We start from the raw sequence: 22253 nt of genomic DNA, 5'->3' as shown, positions 1-22253 counted from the left end.
AAGCAGGATGGTACAAAAGGGTCGTGTAATAAGCAAGGAGAAATAACTCTCACTAACTCTGAGCCTTGGGGACATGGAAGATGAAAGAGATGTGAATTCCTCCTTGGAGAAAATAAAGGAATGGTATGCTTTTAAAATACAGAATTCTGGCCTGAGCTTTCAGTGTGGAATAAAAACAGAGGCATAGTTCACATTTGTTAAGTATTAGATCTGTTTAATACATCACTTGCTCACCAGAGCAACCAGAAAGTACATTTACTTGGTAATGGACTATGATCTGTTGCTACTACGTTTCTAGTGGTTTGTGAAGTATAATGCCTTGAAAAGATCGCTTTAATTAATAACTTTATTACTGTTCTTTAGAGTTCTAACTAATGGTTTGTATGCTGTGTTATAACTAGTGGTTGTATTGAAATGATGTTATAATTAAAACTATAATTTTAATTATTGTTATTAGTTTGTGTCGTTAATTTGGGTGGTCTTTCAAAGTGCAGATGGCCTGATGCAAATACTACCAATATTGTTAAAATGCTGATTCTTAAAGAAGCAATCTGAAAGAATATGACAGTAAATAGTAGTAGATACTACTATAGCACAATTCAGCAAAACTAGATAGAATTATATAGTTCAGTAGTAAAAAATGCCTGTTAAGAAGATAATTTTCCTGTTGCAAATGCATTTTAAACCCAAACTACAACATATGGTACAACACAGAAGACACATGGTGTGATCCTTGGGGTGTCCTGTGTAGGCCCAGGAGCTGGACTTTGATGATCTTGTGGATCCCTTCCAATTCATATATTTTATGGTTTTATATACATTATTTGCAACATATGTATCATTCATAATGAGGTTTTTCCATTAATTTTGTTTTCAAACTGTATGCTGACTAGATGCATTAGTTCCCCGAGGAGCAGTTAAATGCAGCTTTATTGTTTCTGGCAGTCGAGCTACTTGAATGGTTTCTGCGTGACAGCAGGAAATCCCGAAGACCTGGTCAGTCCAGAATTCAGTAATAGAAAATTACCTTTTTAAAGATTAGAGTGGGAGAGTTACATTTTCAATTCAGAAAAACACCAATCAGAGCTTGGTCGGATGAACAGTTCAACTGGCAGAGCAAGGGTAAGGTACACACTAACAGCGATTATAAAAGGTACACACTAACAGCAATTATAACAGGCAGACTGTGGCCAGTAACCCCTGAACCCAAATTAGAAGGTCCTGGAACAGTTTGTTTGAGTCCTTATCTGCAAAGTTACCACTGGAAAAAGACAGATGCACCATGTATTGAAAGGCAAAGAAATTCCTATTTAGGAGTATAGCTTCATGGTCTCTTTAATCTGTGCTAAGTTTTCACTGAATTCACTGGATCAGGTACTTGATGTCTTGAATAGTGACTGAAGGAAAACCTCATCAGATTAGCAGTTTACTTCAGCTGCACAACTATGTAACTTGATGCCAGTCAGAGGAATGATGTGGGGCATTTAGTGATAGCGTGCTTTAATCCAACTTAAAACGATCAGGAATTTAAAGCATACAGTGCTACTTGGACTATATACTAGATTTACTTTTTTTCTTTTTTTTTTTTTTTTCTTTTTATTTTGGCAATCTCACTTTTTAGGTTGTCCTCTTGATTTAGCCAATAAAGACAATTACATCATCTTACACCATTACAGGGTTTCTTACTGTAGCATCATCTTGTTAGATGATGTCTTATGATCACAACCCATGAGTGTTGTGCCCTGTGTTGCCACAAAGAATCCTGAGATTTTGAGGGTTTGTGTGAAATCTTCATGTATTAAGGTGTATTTATACTTCATAGCACCAGAAAAAAAAAAACAAACTAATGTTTTTGACTGACACATCTTTTAGAAACATGAAAAAAGTCATTGAGACTTATATTCTTGTGAGTATGTCAAATGTAGCAGCTGGAATGCAAGGTCTAAGGACCTGGGCCATGGCATGCTCCCAGTATGGTCTGAGTACATACACGCCAGGGGCCACTTAAGTCTGAGTGTACACACCCAATTTGGGAGGGTAAGGAAGTTTGACAATAGTACATGGTCAGGTTCCAGGGTTGCCTTGGCACCACCTCATTAACAAATAAGATGCATTGCCTCCTTGACACAGTGCCATCTTTTCACTGCCCTAGATATTTGGGTTGAAACGTCAGAATAGTGCACCAGTATGCCCAGGTTCCCAACATGGACAAGCCGGATAGCAGAGCTATGTCTCTTACCACACAATCTACCTATTGCTCAGGTATATGTTAATACATATTAATTAATCAGATGCATATTAATGCATCTGGGGACAATGAGAAAAAATCTAGAAACCATAGGTTCAACTATATATGAAGAGTCACAGGCAAAAAAAGAGGGGCTATGAATCTCTATATATATCTTATGCTGAAGGTTATGATTTGTGGCAAGTAATGCAGCTGAAAACTTTTCCACCCTGTTATTCTGCAAATTACTTGTACTCCAGAAAATTCAGGTATAAAGATTCTCATGTCAAAAGGTCTCAAGTCTCAAGTTTGTGTGTGAAAGTGGTTCATGCATGGAACGTGAACAGGTTAATGCAGGAAGTGATAATGTCTTAATAATTCTTTGTTATCTTTGTTTCTCTTGTTGGGAGCCAGAGTAGAAAGACCTTTCGCTCATGTCCTCTGCACTTATCTCTTCAGAAAGGACTTTGAGGCTGAAAGGTGAGCAGCAGAAGACCCTGGCATTGCATAATGTGCACAAACCCTGACCATAAAATGGGTAGTTCTGTATATTGTCTTTGCAGCTTTCTTATCCTATTGGCATAATGCAGTAGGGGTTACAACTGGTCTCATAAAATGTTTTCCTCTCTTAAAAATACTGTAGGTGTGTTCAGAGATGCCTTCTATATTCTGTTTTCCATTTAGGCATAGGAAACTTTCTCCAGAGTATAATGATTTGCCGTGTGCAAATCAGCTGACACTTCCCAGGGTTTCCAAAATACCAAGAGAAAGTAGTAAAGACAGCGAGGAGAATAATCTTTTTATAAGACACTAGGGATTTTTAAAATTTAGTTTCCAGAGGCTGTGGCATATGGGAAGCTTTAACAACTTTTTTTTTTGTTGTTTTTTTTTTGTTTTTTTAATTGAGCCTTTCAGTTTTGAGAGCAGATTTCGCAGCTCATTGGAAGAAACGGTGACGTTTTGGATTGCGAATGGATTGGAAATGAAACTTAGGGCTTTTTCACGGAGGTTTCCCTCGGTTTGCCCCGCAGCACCGACCCGAACGCGTACCCCCGCTCCCGCCGAGCCCCAGGGCCCAGCCCGCCCCTCACGGCGGCAGCGCCCGGCCCCGCCCGCAGCTCGCCCCGCCCGCCCGCGGTGCATGCCGGTAGCGCCGCCGTGGCCCGGGCAACGCCGCCAGCCCCGAGCGCAGAGTGGGCTGGGCCGCGCCGAGCCGAGCCGAGGTCCAGGGTGCCGCCCGTGCCCTGAGCCACCCCCCCCGCCCCGGGGCACATCGCTGGGTCCCCGCTGAAGGAACCCGCGCCGGGAGCGGCTCGGCCGCGGGGCACCGCGGGGAAGCGACGGGGAGCATCCTCCTCATCCTCCCGCTGTGGAGGAACTGGCTTCGTCCTGGCTGAGGCTTGCTTACTGAAGGGCATGTACTTCATGTTATCGATGAAAGCAAACGTTGTCTTCTTGAGGTTTTTATGACAGCAGGTAGCCAGGCAAAGTGAGACACCTTAGTGTCGGCTCTCCATGAGGGAGAGGCCACCGGGTGAACTCACCGCGTTAGGGAAATATTGGTGGAGAAAGACTTTGGTACCCGTGCGTCTTTAATGCTAGCTTTTAAAATCCGTTTTAATTGAAATGACTTCATAACTGTAGCTATATTGATGTTAGAATGCAGGAGGAAAGGGAAGGTGCAAGGGATAAGGGAAAGAAAGGAAAGCTTCAAAGCAAGATGAAATACCTTTCATTAGACTTACTACTTTTGTTTGGCCTATAAATACTAACTTTAGAATATGAGCTGTGTTAAACATGAGCTAGCTGACAGTGGAAAGATACCGTTCTAGAAGTAGTAATGCAGCTACTTGTTACTATAATTTAGTTTTAATGAAAAATATATTTAAAGCCATTTTCATAACTGGTATAAGTATAAACAAAAATATAAATCCATGAAGTGGTGCCATTTAATATTGTTTATAGGTGAGTCCTAGTTCTTATGACTAATCAAACTACCGCTCTTTATATTTTGCATTTTAAAATATTTTTATAAAACCTTTGAGATAACATTTGGCATGTTAAATGTTACACAGAAAAATGATGCAAAATGTGCATCTGGCTCCTGAGAATAAAGAAGATGATCTCTATTCTGGATACAATGATTATAATCCCATGTTTGACACAGAGGTAAAGTATTTGCTGTTTCTCACCTTTCCCATACATAGAATTTTAACTTGGAAGTATAAGAATTTATGGGTAGAGTAATGTACAAGTTTACAACTGCTTTGAAATGAAATTTATTTTAATTAGCAAGGAACATCAGAAGTTTCTCAGGGATCTTCTTGAATGGTTAGTTCTTTGATTGCTTTCTATTCCAACTAAACACTTGTGCAGATCTCAACAGATATAAGATGCTGTAATGGTTAGAATTTTTGAAATACAGAATCATAATTATTTGTAGACATGTTCAGTGTGGTATTTCCCAGGCTGTGTGCAGCAGCAAGTTTTCTGACAAAAGAGGCTCCTGAGTTGTCAGTAGGTCATTGATTTCTACTGTGCTGATGCTGGAGGAGCTCACTGGAATGAGTAGAATGGAGTCCTGCAGGTCTCTCTGCAATTGAGTAGAGCATCTGGAGTATCTTAAAGTAGCCCTGCTGACCACTTTTGGGTAACTGCTGGTGTGGTGGAGTTGGGACAACAGTGATGTCATTTGGTCCAAGACCACTAGCAAGACTTGGCATCTTGTGTGAAATCCCAGTACCAATCCATGGGAGTTGCAGCAGGACATGAGATGTTTTAACATCTTGCATTGCAGTTGTTAATGTCAAAATTCAGAAATAGCATAAGTAGTAAGCATTTGGATGGAAAAATAAACTCATATTATGTTTTATGACTTCAGCTCTGTTTCCTCTGTGTTTTTAGAAGATAATGAGTTTTTACATTTCCTAATCTAAAATACCAAAAAAGATAGACAAATAATATAATTGTAAATTATTGTCAGTAAACCCTGTTGTTCAGTTATCTTAAAGTATTTTGTGAAGAATTTTTGATTTTTTGCTGATCTGCTTTCAGTAGTCTGAAGGTTGTAGAATTGTGAGTTTGGGTGTTGTGGTTTTAAAAGGGTTAATGTTTTTATCTTTTCTAGGATTTAGAAAATGATGTAGCTTTTCAACAGGCAGCAAGAACAAGTCATGGAAGAAGGCCCCCTGTAAGTACCTTTTTAAACACTTTGCATTAATGTAGATCTTACTATGTGGAAACACTAATAATTGACACATACATGTTCTAATTGGCGGGGTTTTTTTTGTTTAGTTCTCTTTTTTTCTCCACCCAGGTGACAGCCAAAATTCCTGGTACATCAAGTCCAAGACCTCTAGCTACTGGATTTGGGGCAGGTTTTTGTTCTGTTGTATCTAATGCAAATGTCATTTACAAAATATAAATGTACCGTTTAATTCCACATACAAAGTGAGCTCTTTCTAATTAAGAGTTTCATTCCAGTGAACTGCATCTCTTCATTAGTTTTAGCTCACAACTTTGCACTTGGTCAAGGCCTGGTTACTGGTTGTTTTTCTTTTCTTCTGAACCATGCTGCAAATCTTCTGTACTGCATAAGGCATTAGAGTCTGAGGTATTAATTGGGTTCGCTTGCAGGGGAATCTGAATAGGTTGTTGTTTTGGCTTGGGAAAATTTTCTGGCAGTTACAGTGGAATCAAGTCTTGAAGAATATGAGCACTGAAACATCTCTAGTTGAGTCAGAAAAAGTTGGTTGTGTTCTTGGGTATTCTTAGATATATTGGTAAAATAAATCTGCATGAAAATGTAACTTAAGAGATTAATACAGTGACAGATTTTATCAGCTCTACACAGAATTTTACTGAAGTATTTTGTATAAATTTCTTGTTCAATTTCAAGGTAGCAATTTCAATAATTTAATAATGGAAAGTATGCTGCCTCAGATAATTTTCTAAACACTTCTTTCTAAAAGAGCTGATGGAAGTATCCAAACACATAAAAAATCTTTATTGTGTATTTGTGCTAACTGAAGTATTCAACATCTTTAAGTCTGCCAGGCACTGGCAGTATATTGCATATGAGTAACATAAGTGGGAATTTTGCTATGAACTTATGTGAGAGTTAGCTCAACTTTTAAAATTTAGTGTTGAGAAGAGCATATGTAGGTTTCTTATGCTTTGTGAATGACAATTTCAAACAACTTACTTATTTTTGTAGTCAAAGGCATCTTTAACTTCATCTATGGGACGACCCATGACAGGAACTATACAGGTAACAGTTCCAGTATTTGCATTTTATATTCATTTGGAATAATTAATTTTTCTGGTAAGTGTTAGATACAAGTATTTAGAAGTTCATTGAATTAATACAAATTACTGCACTTTTAATTTGTCCTTTTTTGAACATAGTACTGTCAGAAAGCATGAGGGTAGTGATGTGTGTTTTATTTTAGCACAGATTTGGAAGCAATAACAGTGTAGTACTTTCTTGCACTTACTGACATGCAATGAACATTAGTCATTAAAATAACATATATAGAATATATAAAAATTACATATATAAATATATAATTATGTCTGTATTGTTTACAACATAATTTTTAGTGAGATTATTTTATCTTCTTCTTTATTTGAGGATGGGGTTTCTCGACCAATGACAGCAGTGCAAGCTGCAGGTTACACTAAAGCTGCTGTGAGAGGTATGGTTTGTGGAAATTTCCAGCTGCCACAGGGATGTATTATTTTACAGTTTTCAGTACTCAGTTAATTTTGCAGGTTCTTTATTTGATCCTCTCGGCCAAGCAAGAGGTCCTGCTTCACCTCTGGAAAAGAAAACTTTAGACAGGTTTGTTCAGTTCTGCATTACATTCTTTCAAAGCATTAACAGCAACAGAAAACCAACCATGTGTAGAGTTTAAAAACATCCTGGCAGTTACAGAAACCTTGAGGCCCCAAGTTCTGAACTTGGTGGAATAATTGCCACAAATATTTGTGTTTGTGTCAGGAGCATTTGATGCCAGTGATTTCTGGTTCTGGCTAGCTCAGCTGGCTGTAGCTGTTGCCACACAAATGCTGTGATACTTACACAGAATTGTCCAGGACCAAGTGTGTGTGACAGGCAAGGAACACCACAATTCTTGCAGCTCTTTGGGAAGAACTTGGAGGAGGTTGCCTGCTCTTTCTCCCTGTTCACTCTGAGCTTAGCACTTGAGCTGAAACTTGCAGATTGGTGCGAATATTGGGGAGTTCGCTCAGAAAATGGTTGAGCTTTCCAATACCAAAGTTCTGTTCCCTAAATGTAGCCATATAGGAATAAGGAATCCCACTGATATGTTGGTTATTTAGCAGTGGAAAAAGTCTAGAAGAACCACAACTTTTTGTTATAACCTGCATTTGCAAGCAGTGCTTTAGAGTTATGCGTGCAAATAAAGGTTCAATTAATTGCTTTTAACGTGATATTTAATTTCATTAGTGTTTGATATGAAAGCTCATCTATTGTTTTGTAGTTCTGAGCAAATTTGGTTCATGAAATTTGTCTGTCTGTAATGTTCTTGTTAGAGAATTTATGTTTTCTTAGGTCTCTGTTCTCAAATTAAGAGTGTGAATGTGATATCTTCGGACAATCTTCTCTAGGCATTGTTTCACACAATACTTTCTTTGATGGAAAACAAGTTAATTGTGACATGTGATATGTCATTGTGTTGTTTTACTGAGAATATAATGTGTAAAACTTAGTGTTTGTAGTTACTTTAACTTTAGTGTTAATCTTTTTGTTGTTATTTTTATTTTAGTTTAGAAGAGAAGATGAGGCAGTTGGAAAAAAAAGTGAATGAACTGGTTGAAGAGAGCTGTGTTGCCAATAGTTGTGGAGACTTGAAATTGGTAGTTTTTCTGAATTTCACTTAATTTCTGCTGTAATTCGTATAGATACATGTTTCAAAATGACTTGCAGTCAAATTTTTTAAATTATTAAAATTATTTTAATTCTAAATTTATTGTGACTCTTCTAGTCTAGTGATATCTTGCTTTGCTGAAAAAAGGGGTAGGGGCTGTATTTCTGGCATATATATTTAACATTTCAGTGTTTCAAAAATTCCCTTTCCCCTGTGTCCATTGACCTCTTCAGATGGGTCTGATAAATTAATTGTACTGGCAGAGTTCTGGTCCAGGCTAGCTAGCATTCAACAGTTCCTAGGTATGATCAAAGGTTACCATGGGTAAGGAACTATTTCCAATAGACAGTTTGAATGTATTTGTTCTGTTATAGAGGATACTAGAACATTGTTGTGCCACTGAGTTGCAGTGGCAATTTAACCAATTATTAATTAACCAATCTGTTTTGTTAGTTTTTCCTGAGCCTCTTGCATGTATGGTCAAGAATGCTCTTGATATCAAATGGTTGTTTCTTATGTAGATTGTATCAGATGACTCCAGGGGTCCTATAGGATGTTTGTTTCTGACAAGTCCAGCAGAATATCCATTTTCCTGCAAAAGTCATCAAAGTTGTGAACTCATTATCTGTTTAATAGCAAAGCTGGATTTGCCTTCTATCATAAGGACTAGGAATCAAACTATATCTTGAAAAACTTCTTTCACCACTGGCTTCCAGATAGTCACCTTGAGTAGTAGCCATTACTTTCTTTATCATTGCACCCTTGTGGAGGCACGCAGGACAGCTAATGGCACTTGCTAGACCCAAAGCATTACTTGTACAAAGGATAAATCTGCAAAGAATTATAATTTGGTACATAATTACACAGCTAAGCAGACTTAGCTGTATGTCTGCTGATTGCTAATTAAATCCTTTTGGTGAGTTATAGTGCTTTTTTCAGGCATTTGGTGCAGTCTGTAAACCAAAGAAAATAGACATGAGTATATTCTCTTCATACTTGTTTTGAATGTGATTTCATCATCTTGAGTCAGTAGGATTCAAGGCACTGTTAAATTCCAGTGTTTTGTTTAAGGCTCTGGAGAAAGCAAAAGAGGCTGGAAGACAGGAAAGAGAATTGTTAAGACAACGTGAACAAATCGCTCCTCCAGAAGGTATCAACTTAGACCTCACTTACACAGTAAGTGCTCAGAAATCTTCAGCAACTGAAATGTTGCTAAAAAACCTCCTTAGCAGAAATGTTGGTGTTTCCTTAAGTGTGTGTCTGTGTTATAATGCTCCTGGCAGTGTGCAGAGGAGGTCCATTCATGTCATTGGGGCCATTCCCATGCATGTCAAATACCAGGGAAACCATGTAGTCTGCCTCAAGTGGAGGAGAATTTCCATAGATATGTATTCCAGGTATTTACTCACATGTAAAACCTACATATCAAAATACAGCAGATGCAGACCCTGTATTTCAGAAATAAATAGCTTACAGAGTGTAATATACTGAGAGGAGAAAACAAAACAGGAGAGATCAGATGCTGCCTTTAAATTGAACCATAAAGTGGCTGAGAATTTGTTACATGAAATAGGAATAATTAAATAATAATAAGATAAATTAGATAATTAGCTAATAATTAGATAAATAGTAATAATAATTAAAGTAGGTATCTAGATTTACATTCTGGTTTTCAAATAGTAAACTTTTTTTTTTTTTTTTTTTAAGAAAAAAGGTACAACATGCATAAAAATATTTGAGGGATATTTAAATTCATACTCCAGGTAGTGCTGTAGAGACAATTATTAACAATTAATATATTGAATTAGGCAGACCTGATAATTTATTTTACCATGAAGGTCAGAGTAAAGCTGTGGGAAAAAATGCAGAGCTATTCTACCTGACACCAATAGAGCTTCTGTTGTGAAACACCAGTTTGGAAAAATCCTCCCCTTCTAAACTGAGTGACCAGAGGCATTAGGAGCATTTTCCACATGTTGGGAGTCATAAATTACACACAATTTCTGAGAATTATCTTGCATGAATATTTTTTAATAACCTCGCATTATAGCACTGTGTTTACTTAGGTCTAAGGCCCACATAGCATAACTTTGAATGCTAGTGATTTATGTACAAAAATAAGAGAATTACCTAGAATAAATAGCTTTTAAACTTGTTTCCTCTATATCAATTTGCAAGAACAAATGAACATTAAAGATGGAAAGCTTACAAATGGTAAAGACAATAGTTCCAAGGTAAAATTTACTTGAAATTATCTACTCTGAATTCAAGTTTATTACTGTTGAGAATATTTTCTTATACCTGTAATTCCAATTTTTTATAGGTTCTCCTCAATCTGGCCAGTCAGTATGTTGCTAATGAAATGTATGCTGAAGCACTGACTACTTACCAAGTTATAGTGAAGAATAAGATGTTCAGCAATGGAGGTGGGTTGTATCCAAAGCGGATTTAAACTGGTAGTCAGGCATTCAAAGTGAGGACTGCATCTGCCTGGTGCTGATACTCAGAGAACTCAGCCCTCATGTCTGCCACTGAGAGTGGGTGACAGATATTCGTAGTCTCTGACTATGAGTCTCTGACTCAGAGAGCCAAACCACATTAAATTATACTGACTCATGAAGCCTTTTCTTTTCACAGGCTAAGCTAAACCATAAACACAAATACATAATTTTCTCATGCCACACATGCTGTGGGGTCTTCTCTAGTACTAATTTTAGTTCTTTTAGTATTTTGCATATCTTTGAGACTCCTTTTTTTCAGAGATGCTTATTTGCAGCTGTCTCTCAGGAGAGCACTGTAAATAATCTCCATTTCACCCCTTAATTCAAAATCAGAATACATCTGACATGATAGTTCTAGATTTCATGACTACTTCATCTTCTCTCTCATCTTCTCTTGAGTTAAATTCACAGAAGGCAGTTCTGTGCAGTGATGTTTTAAAGGGACATTGCTATCCTATAATGAAGACAAATGTATTAAGAAGTTCTTCTGCTCTGTCACTATGAAACACTTTAAAAATGTTGTAACTCACTGACTCCTTTTGATAGGTATACTGAAGGTAAATATGGGAAATATATATTTAAAACAACGGAACTATTCCAAAGCTATCAAATTCTACCGTATGGCTCTAGACCAGATTACTAGTTCCCACAAACAGATGAGGTGAGTTTCTTCTAGGAGGCATGGTTATGAAGCACAAGTTTTGGATACAGTATGATTTAGTAGTTAAAAATATAACCTAAACCTGATTTCTTACTTAGGATAAAAATAATGGAAAATATTGGAGTTGCATTTATTAAAACTGGCCAATACGTTGATGCCATTTCTTCATTTGAAGAAATAATGAGCATATCCCCAAACCTGAAGGCAGGCTTCAACCTGATTCTATGTTACTTTGCTATTGGAAATGGTGAGCAAATGAAGAAAGCCTTCAAAAACCTCATTGAAGTTCCCTTGGAAGTGGATTATGAAGACAAATACATTTCATTAAATGTAAGTTGAAAAAAAAATCATCTGTGTCTTTATAAAGTAAATCAGGAGAAAGAAAGAGAGATACTGAATGCTTGGACTGTATTGAATATGGAAATTGATGTTTATTTAAGTATCTGAAATAACTTTTTACCAGGATGAATTTAGTGTGGCAGTACTGCTCAGATGTGTAAAATAACGAGAGAACATTTAAATCTTTTCTTCCTCAAAAGATACGATGTACATAAAACCCACACCACAAGATTGTCTTCATAATGATTTTGTTGAAATTCATTTGGGCTTACTTACACTTACAGCTTCACCATCTTCATTTATATAAAATTTTAATAAAATATTTATAAGGTAAAATAAAGGGAGCTAAACAATGAGTGGGTTAATGCAAATTTCCTCGAGTGAGTGCTAATAAAACTTGTAATATTGTAATGCTGTTTTACAGAAGAAACTATAGTGACATTTGCAGATGCTTATTTTAGTTTATTAGACTTTTTTGGAAACTGGACTTCCTTTGACTTTCCATGATGCTAAAGAGAGGAAAAAATAGTTAATAGGCTCAGGGTCCCTCTTAGAAAAATCTTTTATAAAAAGATCAAGCCTTTCATGTTCTCCTTTCTTTCAGTGATGCAAGTCTTTCAGTCCTAAAGATCAAATATATAACTATTCTTCAAACTGTCTGCAGCTTAAGAGTAGCTGTTGTTTTCTACTGTCATAGCATAAGGAAATAAAATTTAATGTATGAAGCATACAGATATATTTATTGATATATATGTATATATTTTAATACATTTTATATAATTTCTTATAGAAGAAATTATATAAAAGTAAGGATCATTAAGCCTTTGAATTAATTGAAGACTATGTAAGATCATTCATTGGAAGAAAGCCTTGAGACTGCAGAGGTTATTTCTAAGGGTAGGCAAGCTATAGTTTTAACAGACATTCCAAGCTCTCTATTTTTTTATGAAGAGGTCAGAGAAAAGATTTTGGTTTCCCTCTGGTCTTTATTTTCCATAAATCTATGATCTGTCCCCAATAAAGGAGGAAGGAGTGGCTACCTAGCATACCCTGTGTAGCTTCTTTTAGAGCTGACAGAGATGTAGAAACTATAAGATGATCATGCAAGTTGTTGTAATGAAGAGATAGCACAAGTCCTCATCTGCTGAATAGCACAGCAGTTCAGCAAATGCTTATTTTTAAGCATGAGAATATTGTCGCTGTGATCTGCAGCCTTCCTGGTCTGATACACATGACATGAACTACATCTGGTAACAACCTTAGTGTGAGCTGTGACGACACACACGAGCAGAGAAACAGTATTGAAGTAGTTGTAATGCCAAATTTCAGAGTATATGTTTAGAAAACTACTTTAAACTGAAGCTAGCCTTTTCTAATGTGGAAAGTAAGTGACATCATAGACTATATATTTTGCATCAATTTATGTTTGCAGTCATATTGTCTATAAAAGAATTAAAATGTTTGTATGCTGGTATAATTTACAGTTGTTTTTTCCCCCTCCAGGATGATCTACATATGAATCTACTGATTGAAGCCATTAAAAACGACAGCTTAAGTCAAATAGAACGTGAGAGGTAATGGTGGACTCTGTTCTTAAGACTGTGGTGCCTTGAATTTTAGCTCCTGGAAGGATTATCACTTTTGTCACCTGTCCACAGCTCTTGTTACAAAAGTGTCCTCCCAATTCTTAGGAAAGAACATGCTCAGAAGAACCTGTTGGATCACTCAATTTCTTGTACTGCCCTAAAGTAGAGTATCTACCCCAAATGTTACAGGGTACACTGCTAAAAACTTGCAGCATTTGAGTTTTTTAAAAAAATGTAAGTAGTGTGCTGTGAAAGGAAAACAGAGAAGACTAAGACCTTAATCAAGATACAGGGGAATAGTGGTAACAGGGAACTGGTTACATTGATTTCTGAGATTTGAGTGCAGGAAGATGCCAGAATACATTTTGGTTTTGTTTTTTTTTCTCTATGCATGTTTTTGAAATGGTGACATAGAATTGTATGCAAGTATAGAATGGTTTGGGTTGGAAGGGACTTTAGAGATTATCTGGTTCCAGCCCCGCTGCCATGAGCAGGGACACCTCCCACTAGACCAGGTTGCTCAGAGTCCCCCATTCAGCCTGGCCTTGCACGTTTCCAGGGATGGGGCATCCACTTCTCTGGGCAGCCTATTGCAGTGCCTCACTGCCCTGACAGTGAAGAATTTCTTTCATATTTTTGTATTGTGTTTTTGTGGGTTTCTTTTCCTTTAGGAAGTCCTTGGCAGAGGAATACATCATGACAGCTGCTAAACTCATTGCACCGGCAATTGAGACATCTTTTGCAGTAGGCTATGACTGGTAAGGGTCAAGTGGGACTTCTTTTTTGTCTAAATTATGTCAACTCTTGTGCTGGTTATGAAACCAGTTCACAGATGGAAGCAGCCTGGGAAACACAGTTCTCTGAGAATCTCAAACACAGCAACCAGGCTATTTTCAGTTTGTCCTCTAACAAAACAAAGAATTAGAGTATGTTCTGTCTTAAAAAGTAATTCATCATTGAAAGTCAACTCTTAATTATGCATTTTCTGGCATTCTGAATTCACACAAAAAGTTCAATTGAATTTGAAAATTCAGTTTCAAAATTTCAAAGCTTTTAAAAGTCTCAACAGACAAATGCTATATGGAAGGCAATGATTGCTAGTCTTTAAGGTTGAAGATAGCATAATGAAGACTTGGGGATCACACCATAGAATCATTATATAAAACCCTGGAATCTAAATTTTAAGAAAGGCTTGTTTGAGTTTCATTTATGAACTTAATGTTTATAAATATAAACTTAATCTACCATTTCTTAAAACTTTTATACAAGGGTACACAGTGATAGGCTGTTGACACAGTTCATTGTTTGGATTTTATTTTTCAATGTACAGTTTAGCTTTTGCTTCCTGTGATATTTTCTACAGCAGAATACTCTTCTCTTTAAAGCAAATTCAATTATACACCCTTCCTATAATGACAGTATAAAAAATAAATAGCATAACTTTTCCAAAATATATTTTTAGGTTTTTTTATAAGGGCTTACTTTGATATTTTTTGTATTTTAATAGCATTGGAAAATAATATGTATACAAATGAATGTTATGTATTGCAGGCACAATATTATTGTATTGCACTAACAGGTATGTTAGTGTTTGGGTAATGAATAATGTTTGATGGGAAACAAGGACTGTCCTTTACCTGGGGTTTATGGCTTGTTAGGATTATTCTCAAATTTTATAGGTCCTATAATTATAATTCATCAGGAAAGCTGTTTATACTAACAGGAAAAAATCTCACACACAGACATGTATTGTCTGCTAGAGTCCACAAGGTGGTGTTTGATGGTTTAATAATAATTATAATCTTCCCTACTTCTGCCATTCTGAATTATCAGGACTTAAATATTATGTCTTGTGAAAAATTAGGTTGTTGTTTTCTAATTTGTTAGCATGAGCAAGTAATATTTGTTTGCTCTGTGTCTTGTTTTTTATTCACAAAAACTGGAAAAGGTTGTTAGATACTCAGTTTTCTTAGTGTTATCCACAGCATACTTGTCATGGAGTAACATACTCTCAAATCTGTTCTGGCTAATTAAACAGCTTTTGCTGAGATCTGTGAGATTATTTTTGTGTATCAGGACAGATTTACTCTTTGTTATTTTAAGCTGAGGTATTCAAGCCCCAATGAAGAAGTTTCACTGGCAGCTGGAGTTTAGTTTTTCTAATTATAAACTTTTATTATGGGTCCTCTGAGTATTAAATGTGCTTTCAATCAAATTCATTTTCTTTAGAGAAAATTTTTCAGAGTTCATAACTCCTTACTTAAAATGTGACATAATATTTGGACTAATCTGTCATATTTCATAAAGAACAGTTGGATAGTTAGATCTCATTGCATTTTATGGTTAAAAGGTGCTAAAACTAACTGCTAAAAATGCTTTTTTGATGTTGCAAAGACATCTGTAATGAAAGAAGAAATTATCAGTTTTTATAACAACTTGTCCTCTAACATAAAAGGTGTTTTTCTAAAGACTGTCCACATGCCAGACCAACTATAACAGCAGGCAGTTTGTTGAATTTAACTTCTGTTGGCAAAATAGCCAGCTATTAAAAGGTGAGAAGGTGGCTTTCCACCAGTTAAAAAAATAGTGGAAGGGATTAAAGAAGCATCCCAAGTTGTTCATTTACTGTGCCTATTTTCCAAGTGTCTGGGAGAAGTAGATATGCATACAATAAATAAAGGTCTTACTTCAAATGATCAGGCAGCTGAAAGTAGATCACACGAAACTGTGGAAGACAGTGGCTGTGAGTGAACATCTGAACTGTTTGCTGCCTTCTGTTCTGCACTCTTTTTGCAGAAGACCCTAAGCCACAAATAACTGAGGGATGACCAGAAAGAGACTTATTATGACTTTATTATTATTATGATGTAGCATAGGGACACAAAGTCTCTGTCTTTGTTCACTAATATTTTTTATAGGTTTGGTAATAATTGCATGAGGAGATGAAATTTGAAAAAACACATTATAGGAGCAGCCAAAGAAAATGGCTTGAAAAATTATTTTAGTCAGTTTTTGACTTCAAGTATTGGTCAGTGATAGAAAATTAAGGGATATTTAGGCAGCTGACTTAAAAGAAACAAGAGTCAGCAGAGATACTTAGTGTAGGTTATAGGACTGAAATATTCTTACAAGTATTTTTAATCAGAGTGCTCTTTGCCACTGTGAAGAAAGATTAGCTAAGAAAATTCAGTTTGAAAAGCAAATTAGCTGAAAAAAATATGTAACTTGGAGGCATTTGCACAAATGCATTTTGTTTATCTTCATGGCTTGCTTTCTGTTGCAGGTGTGTTGATGTGGTGAAAGCTTCCCACTATGTAGAGTTAGCCAATGATCTGGAAATAAATAAAGCCACTACTTACTTGAGGCAACAGAATTTTAACCAGGTATAGTAACTTTTTGCATTAGTACTTTTTAATACTGTATTTGAAAAGATACCTTTGTCAGCCACAGCATATTTTTTGGCAAGGGAAAGTGTGATTTACACAAACGATAATTATTTTGATGCTGATCAGTAAAATAACTTTATATAAACACTTGCAAGAGACAAGTTTTATCTAAATGAAATTTCTGCCATGGAAGTTTGAGAGAATGCAGTGCATTTCAAAATCTAAACACCTAAGTGTAGTTTTCTTCACTGAGTGTCCAAGCTGTCATTGAAGTTCATGGAACTGAGGTCAGTACAGTCAGTAGAGCCTAGAAATCCTGTTGTTAATCAGCCTGAGGGTGTTTTCATTAATATGAGCTGAATCTTTCTCTCAATTAGGTTGACTGTAGTACCAGAATACATGCAGCTGCACCTGCTGTGTATAGTTACTATTTATGCTCTGGTATTCTTGCTGTTCCCCATGCACTACAGCATTCCCTAAAATACTATAAATTGTCCTTATACTTTAGTTGGCTCTTCTGTTATTCCATTATATGCAATGCTTGGTTTGGAATGTGAGTAATTAGGAAAAAGCTTAACCTGAACAAAACTAAACTCAGATATGTGACAGGATTTGATGGGTTTTCTTCTAACATGCACTGGCAGGTACATTCAGTAATAGGAATGCTTGATAAATAAGAAGAAATAGAGCAATCCTCAGCTGTGCACAAGTGGCAAGAATTACAGGACATCATATACAGCAAAATTAGAGCTGAAGCTGTAGATACCTGCCATCTTCTAAGGTCATTCATATTCCCATATCTCGGAGGGATGCACACAGGGCCATGTGCTTAACCTCAGTCTGCTTTTACTTCTCATATTTAAGCTTTTCTGGTTTTCTGAGCAGCTCCTGCTCTTTCTGTCTGTCTTATCTTCTTCTCCTTCCCTGTAGATACAGCAAGAGAGTTATCCTGTATTAACCTGCATGTATGACTGTTGTGGTTTAACCCCAGCTGGCAACTAACCACTCACTCACTCACTCACTCACTCACTCACTCACTCACTCACTCACTCACTCACTCACTCACTTCCCCATTGGGATGAGGGATAAAATCAGAAGAGTGAAGGGAGAAAACTCATGGGCTAAGACAAAGATAGTGTAATAGGTAAAGGAAAAGCTGTGCACACAAGCAAAGTGAAACCAAGGAATTCATTCACCACTTTCCATGGCTAGGCAGGTGTGTTCAGCCATCCCCAGGAGAGCAGGGCTCCACCATGCATAATGGTGACTTGGAAAGACAAACAGCATCGCTCAAACATCCCCTCTTCCTCCTTCTTCCCCCAGCTTTATATGCTGGGCATAACACTTTATGGTCTGGGACATTCCTTTGATCAGCTGGGGCCAGCTGTCATGCTGTGTCCTGTCCCAATTCCTTGTGCACCCCCAGTCCACTCACTGGTGGGGTGGGATGAGGGGCAGAAAAGGCCTTGGCTTTGTGTGAGCCCAGTTTAGCTAAAACTGTGTTATCAACAGCTTCCAGCACAAACCCTAAACAGAGTCCCATACAAGTTTTTATAAAAAGAATTAACTATCCCAGCCAAAACCATCACACTGAAACCTTTTCTAAGATATGGAAGCAGTATGAGTTTGCCAAGTTTTGGGCAAATCTGGTAGCTTTACCAGCGTGTTACAGGTAGGTAAAAAGTCTTATGATCTCAAGAATTTATTGTTTCAATGGTAATTTTTTTGTGATTTCCAGTTGGTGTTCAGTATAGGTTAAAAAAACTAAAATCGAAGATGCAGAGATTGTTGGTGATGTTTTGTGGAGTACTTCAATGGAGGGAGAGGGAAGTGTGTTGGAAGTTAGGAGTAAGGGGAGAAGAACCTTTTTACTTGGATTATGTGACAGAAGACCTTTAACCTGCACTGGAATCACTTAACAGTGGAGTGGGACTGCAGAATGGTGATTGCAGAGCATCTTTATATTTGTTCTAATAAAACTGCAGCTGAAGTTTACATTCATCCTGTCTGTCTGTTGTTCATATATTTCCTAACTCACCAACTGCTCAACACACCTTTGGCTGACTAACAAGAACAGAAAATTTTGAAATACTCAGTTCCAAGGCTGAGGTTTTATTGTGTCTTTTTTTTAAAAAACCCAAACAAAAATAGATTTCTCCTGTTAGAACAATGCTCTTAAGTATGGATTCATCGTAATGAATATATTATTTTAAAACAGTCCTTGCATATAAAATATAATATTCGTGGGAAGATTACCATGTTGTGTTGTGTGTGTAAAATATTTTAATTTTTTTTTAATATCAAAAAAAACCTTTGAAAATTAATTTAAAAACAAAATTCTGCTGATTAATTGTGCATCTTCTTAACATCTCTGGCACACTCTGCTAGAGTCAGACAAACTGCTTTGAAGTTTAACTTCTGTAAGCAAATAATTTAGATACACTGGAAGGAAGTCAGATAGAATAGTTTGGATAGTCTGTGTTTTGATTGTTGAACTTAAGGAATTATTATTGTTGGGATTAAAAAGAATTTTTTTAGAAATCTTTAAATGTAACTGATAATGCGGTGCTGCTTTACAAGGACAAAAGGAATATTGCCTATGGATTTTCATCCTAGGACTAATAATTGCTGAAATGGTTCAAGAGACAGCTTCATTACCAGTAAATGAACTGAGTTCAGAGTCCTGTGAACATTTATTATACGTTGAAAGAGCATTTCTGTCCAGTCTTTATCATCCAAGGTGCCATTTAGCAGTAAAAGTGAAGGTAAATAAACCAGATACAATCAAAAATGGCTTTTCAGAAAGTAACTTTGAACTGTAAAGCTCTAAATTCACCAAAAGTAAATTCCATGAAGAAGCAAATCTTTTCTTTAGAGTACATCAGATATAGTAATGTTACATCTGGAAGTATTTGGGATGATTCCCTTTTTGGAGAAAGTCACAAACATATATATAAAAAGTTTAAAAGTATCATAGTTACAATTCTTACATTTCTGAGACCACAAAATCTAAAGCCTAAGTTTTGAAATACTTTTCTTGATTGAAATTGGTCTATTTTAAAAGAATTTTCTATTAGAAGAATATTAGGATCATCAGTAGTTCATAGTTCTTGGGTAGAATGTTGTTGACTAAATCTATGAATTACATATAGCTATATATATTTTGTCATTTTGCACATCATTAATACAGTTGTGGTTTTTGTGTAGAGTAACTGTGAAAACTATATATGACAGACAATTAAAACTGCTCTCTATGTTTGTTTTGGCATTTGATGTATAGTATCATGCCTTTGCTTTGATATGTAAACAGCAGCCTAAAGATTTCATGAAAAGGAGGAAGGAAACTTTTGAATTGCTAATGTTGATGGTTAAAATGTGGTTGCCACATCTGTTTTGTAATAGGTGATGGAACTGGGCTCCCTGTGATATTCTAACAGTTTGTGTTGTTAATACAAATATTTAGCATAAGGGAGACAGATTTATTTTATAATTTAGTCTGCAGTTACAAATGTTATTCCATAGTCAATGAAAAGAAAAAGCTGTCTTTAATATCAGAGGGATTTTTGTAGTTTACTTGCTATAAATATGATCTTTTTTTGTCTCTAATCATCTTTATTTTGAAGTTTATGAAATTTAGTTTTCATATTAAAGTTTTAAAAAAATCTTCTGGCCTCAAGTTCCACATTTGAGTACTTCCTAAACTTAGACAATTGTCATCATCTTATTATGCAAGACAAAGGCACATTGAAATCTGGTCTTACACTATGGTGGGTATTTTTTATATAGTGAGTTCTTTTTTGTCTTTTTAATAAGGGTTTTATGTCATTTCATTTGTGTACACTTGAAGAACTAGAAAAATAGGTATGAGAATTTTTATTAGTTGACTAGATTAAAAGCAAATCATCTAACATTGTGTTTTATACTTACAGAATTGTCAGATATCTGTAGGTCACAGTAGCCTTATCTAAATTTTGGAGAGGTAATAAATAGCCAATATTATTGAAATTTTGTGATGAAAATTAATATTGTATAAATACAGATACACTTTTGTGTGTACTTGCTCACAAGTGTGTTTTACAAGTTCTAGTAATTATCATGTATATGAGCATATGAGTTGATAATTTCAGCTGTTTGTTACTGTGAAGTTTATCAATGCTTTCTGAAAGGATTTTGGAATAAGTTCCGTGTGAAATAAGTTGTTTCCAAATTATTTCTAGGCACTGGAGACTTTGAAAATGTTTGAAAAGAAGGATAGCAGGGTAAAGAGTGCAGCTGCAACAAATCTTTCATTCCTTTATTATTTGGTAAGTGTTTGCTTCCACAAACCAGTTAAGAACTTCTGTTTATGTAGCAACCTCTGTATTTTTGTAGCAATTTTTGTGTCTGCCTAAATAATTTCTGTAAATAAGGAGAAACTACACCTTAGAGTACTTATTCTGGAACACCAGTTGAAATTTGGATCAGGTCCCTTTGTACACTACTGATGGGAAGAAGAGTGAGCTCCAGGCCACAGAAATATGCCTGCAGTTGGATTTGTGCAGAAGCTCAGTGGCTGGATTTAAGACACTGGCCCTAGGGACCCTGGCTGAACTTCAGGAACATGTGAAATATGTGGCTTAGGCAGGTGTGTTTGTGTATGAAGTTTGTAGGGTATGGATTTTTTTTTCTTTTTTTTTAAATAAATGCTACTTTATTGCAACAAAGAAAGTTTGTAGACTGAATGGGACAGAGTGCCAAAACATGTCTCAAGTGTTATCTGAAGCTTGAAAGAGATGATCTACCTTATGCAAATACATAAAAAATATTTTAGGACTGAATAATGGGGTTGTTTTTCATCCTCAATCCTCTGAAATTCCTGTAAGAAGCCACAGCTGCAAGAAAATTACCTGACAAATGACTATTACAATGTTTGTTTTGTTCATGTAGGGGAATGAATTGGAACAAGCAACTAACTATGCAGATTTAGCTGTAAATTCTGATAGGTACAATCCAGCAGCTCTGACTAACAAAGGAAATACTGTTTTTGCAAATGGAGACTGTGAAAAAGCAGCTGAGTTTTATAAAGAAGCTCTCAGGAATGATTCCTTATGCACAGAAGCACTTTATAATCTTGGTAAGTCACAGGTGCTATTGTAATTTAGCTTTTGACTGAAGGTAACTAGTGTTTCTGAGAATCTGTCTTTGAAAATTTTCTTATAGAAATGTGTGTGAATTATTATTACTTTATTGAGTGATTTGTCTTATGGCAAGTTATTAACTTGTACTACCTGTCTGTTCTGCAAAAAACATTCCCAGTGTTTACAACATCAATTAGTAATTGCAAATGAATAAGTTACTTTGAAGATTAAGAAATTCATACTACCTACTAAAAGGATACCAGTTTCAGCATTATTAAACTATCAGAGTCATTCTCTTCTAAAAGCCTGGCCTTTTCCTCATTCATCTTGTTCAAAAAATGAGATTACGTAAGTTCTTGGTCTTTGATTGGGTTCACGTTCCTTGTGTTTATCAGTTTGGTCGGTTATGGTGGCTGGTAAGAATTCTGTGCACGGCTCTCACAAATAGAGAGTTTAAAGTCAAAGCAGTTACACTGCCCCCAAGTACTGTGTTTCCATTTTGCTTTCCTTGAGTATTATTTCAGTTAATATGCTGAAGTAATTTG

General features: G+C 36.1%; 1 protein-coding gene across 2 annotated transcripts in view; it reads left to right on the top strand.

Moving 5' to 3' along the window:
• Positions 1–3378: 3378 nt before the first annotated feature.
• Positions 3379–22253, top strand: part of IFT88 (intraflagellar transport 88) — a 42454-nt gene continuing 23579 nt past the window's right edge. The window contains exons 1-17 of one of the 2 annotated variants that reach the window (XM_058846718.1): positions 3379–3641; positions 4303–4396; positions 5355–5417; positions 5544–5600; positions 6444–6497; positions 6861–6924; positions 7001–7070; positions 8017–8107; positions 9190–9294; positions 10442–10544; positions 11166–11280; positions 11379–11610; positions 13123–13193; positions 13877–13963; positions 16489–16588; positions 20809–20895; positions 21518–21704. In XM_058846718.1, the coding sequence (XP_058702701.1) occupies positions 4307–4396; positions 5355–5417; positions 5544–5600; positions 6444–6497; positions 6861–6924; positions 7001–7070; positions 8017–8107; positions 9190–9294; positions 10442–10544; positions 11166–11280; positions 11379–11610; positions 13123–13193; positions 13877–13963; positions 16489–16588; positions 20809–20895; positions 21518–21704 (1576 nt within the window). In that variant the 5' untranslated portion in view covers positions 3379–3641; positions 4303–4306. Of the gene's footprint in view, positions 3642–4302; positions 4397–5354; positions 5418–5543; positions 5605–6443; positions 6498–6860; positions 6925–7000; positions 7071–8016; positions 8108–9189; positions 9295–10441; positions 10545–11165; positions 11281–11378; positions 11611–13122; positions 13194–13876; positions 13964–16488; positions 16589–20808; positions 20896–21517; positions 21705–22253 lie in introns of those variants that run through there. The other variant, XM_058846727.1, reaches the window with a different exon arrangement.

This window comes from Poecile atricapillus, chromosome 1 (genome assembly GCF_030490865.1).
Source record: "Poecile atricapillus isolate bPoeAtr1 chromosome 1, bPoeAtr1.hap1, whole genome shotgun sequence".
NCBI classification, from domain to species: domain Eukaryota; kingdom Metazoa; phylum Chordata; class Aves; order Passeriformes; family Paridae; genus Poecile; species Poecile atricapillus.
The sequence above is the reverse complement of the archived record's forward strand: the minus strand, read 5'-3'. Positions and strand labels throughout refer to the sequence as shown.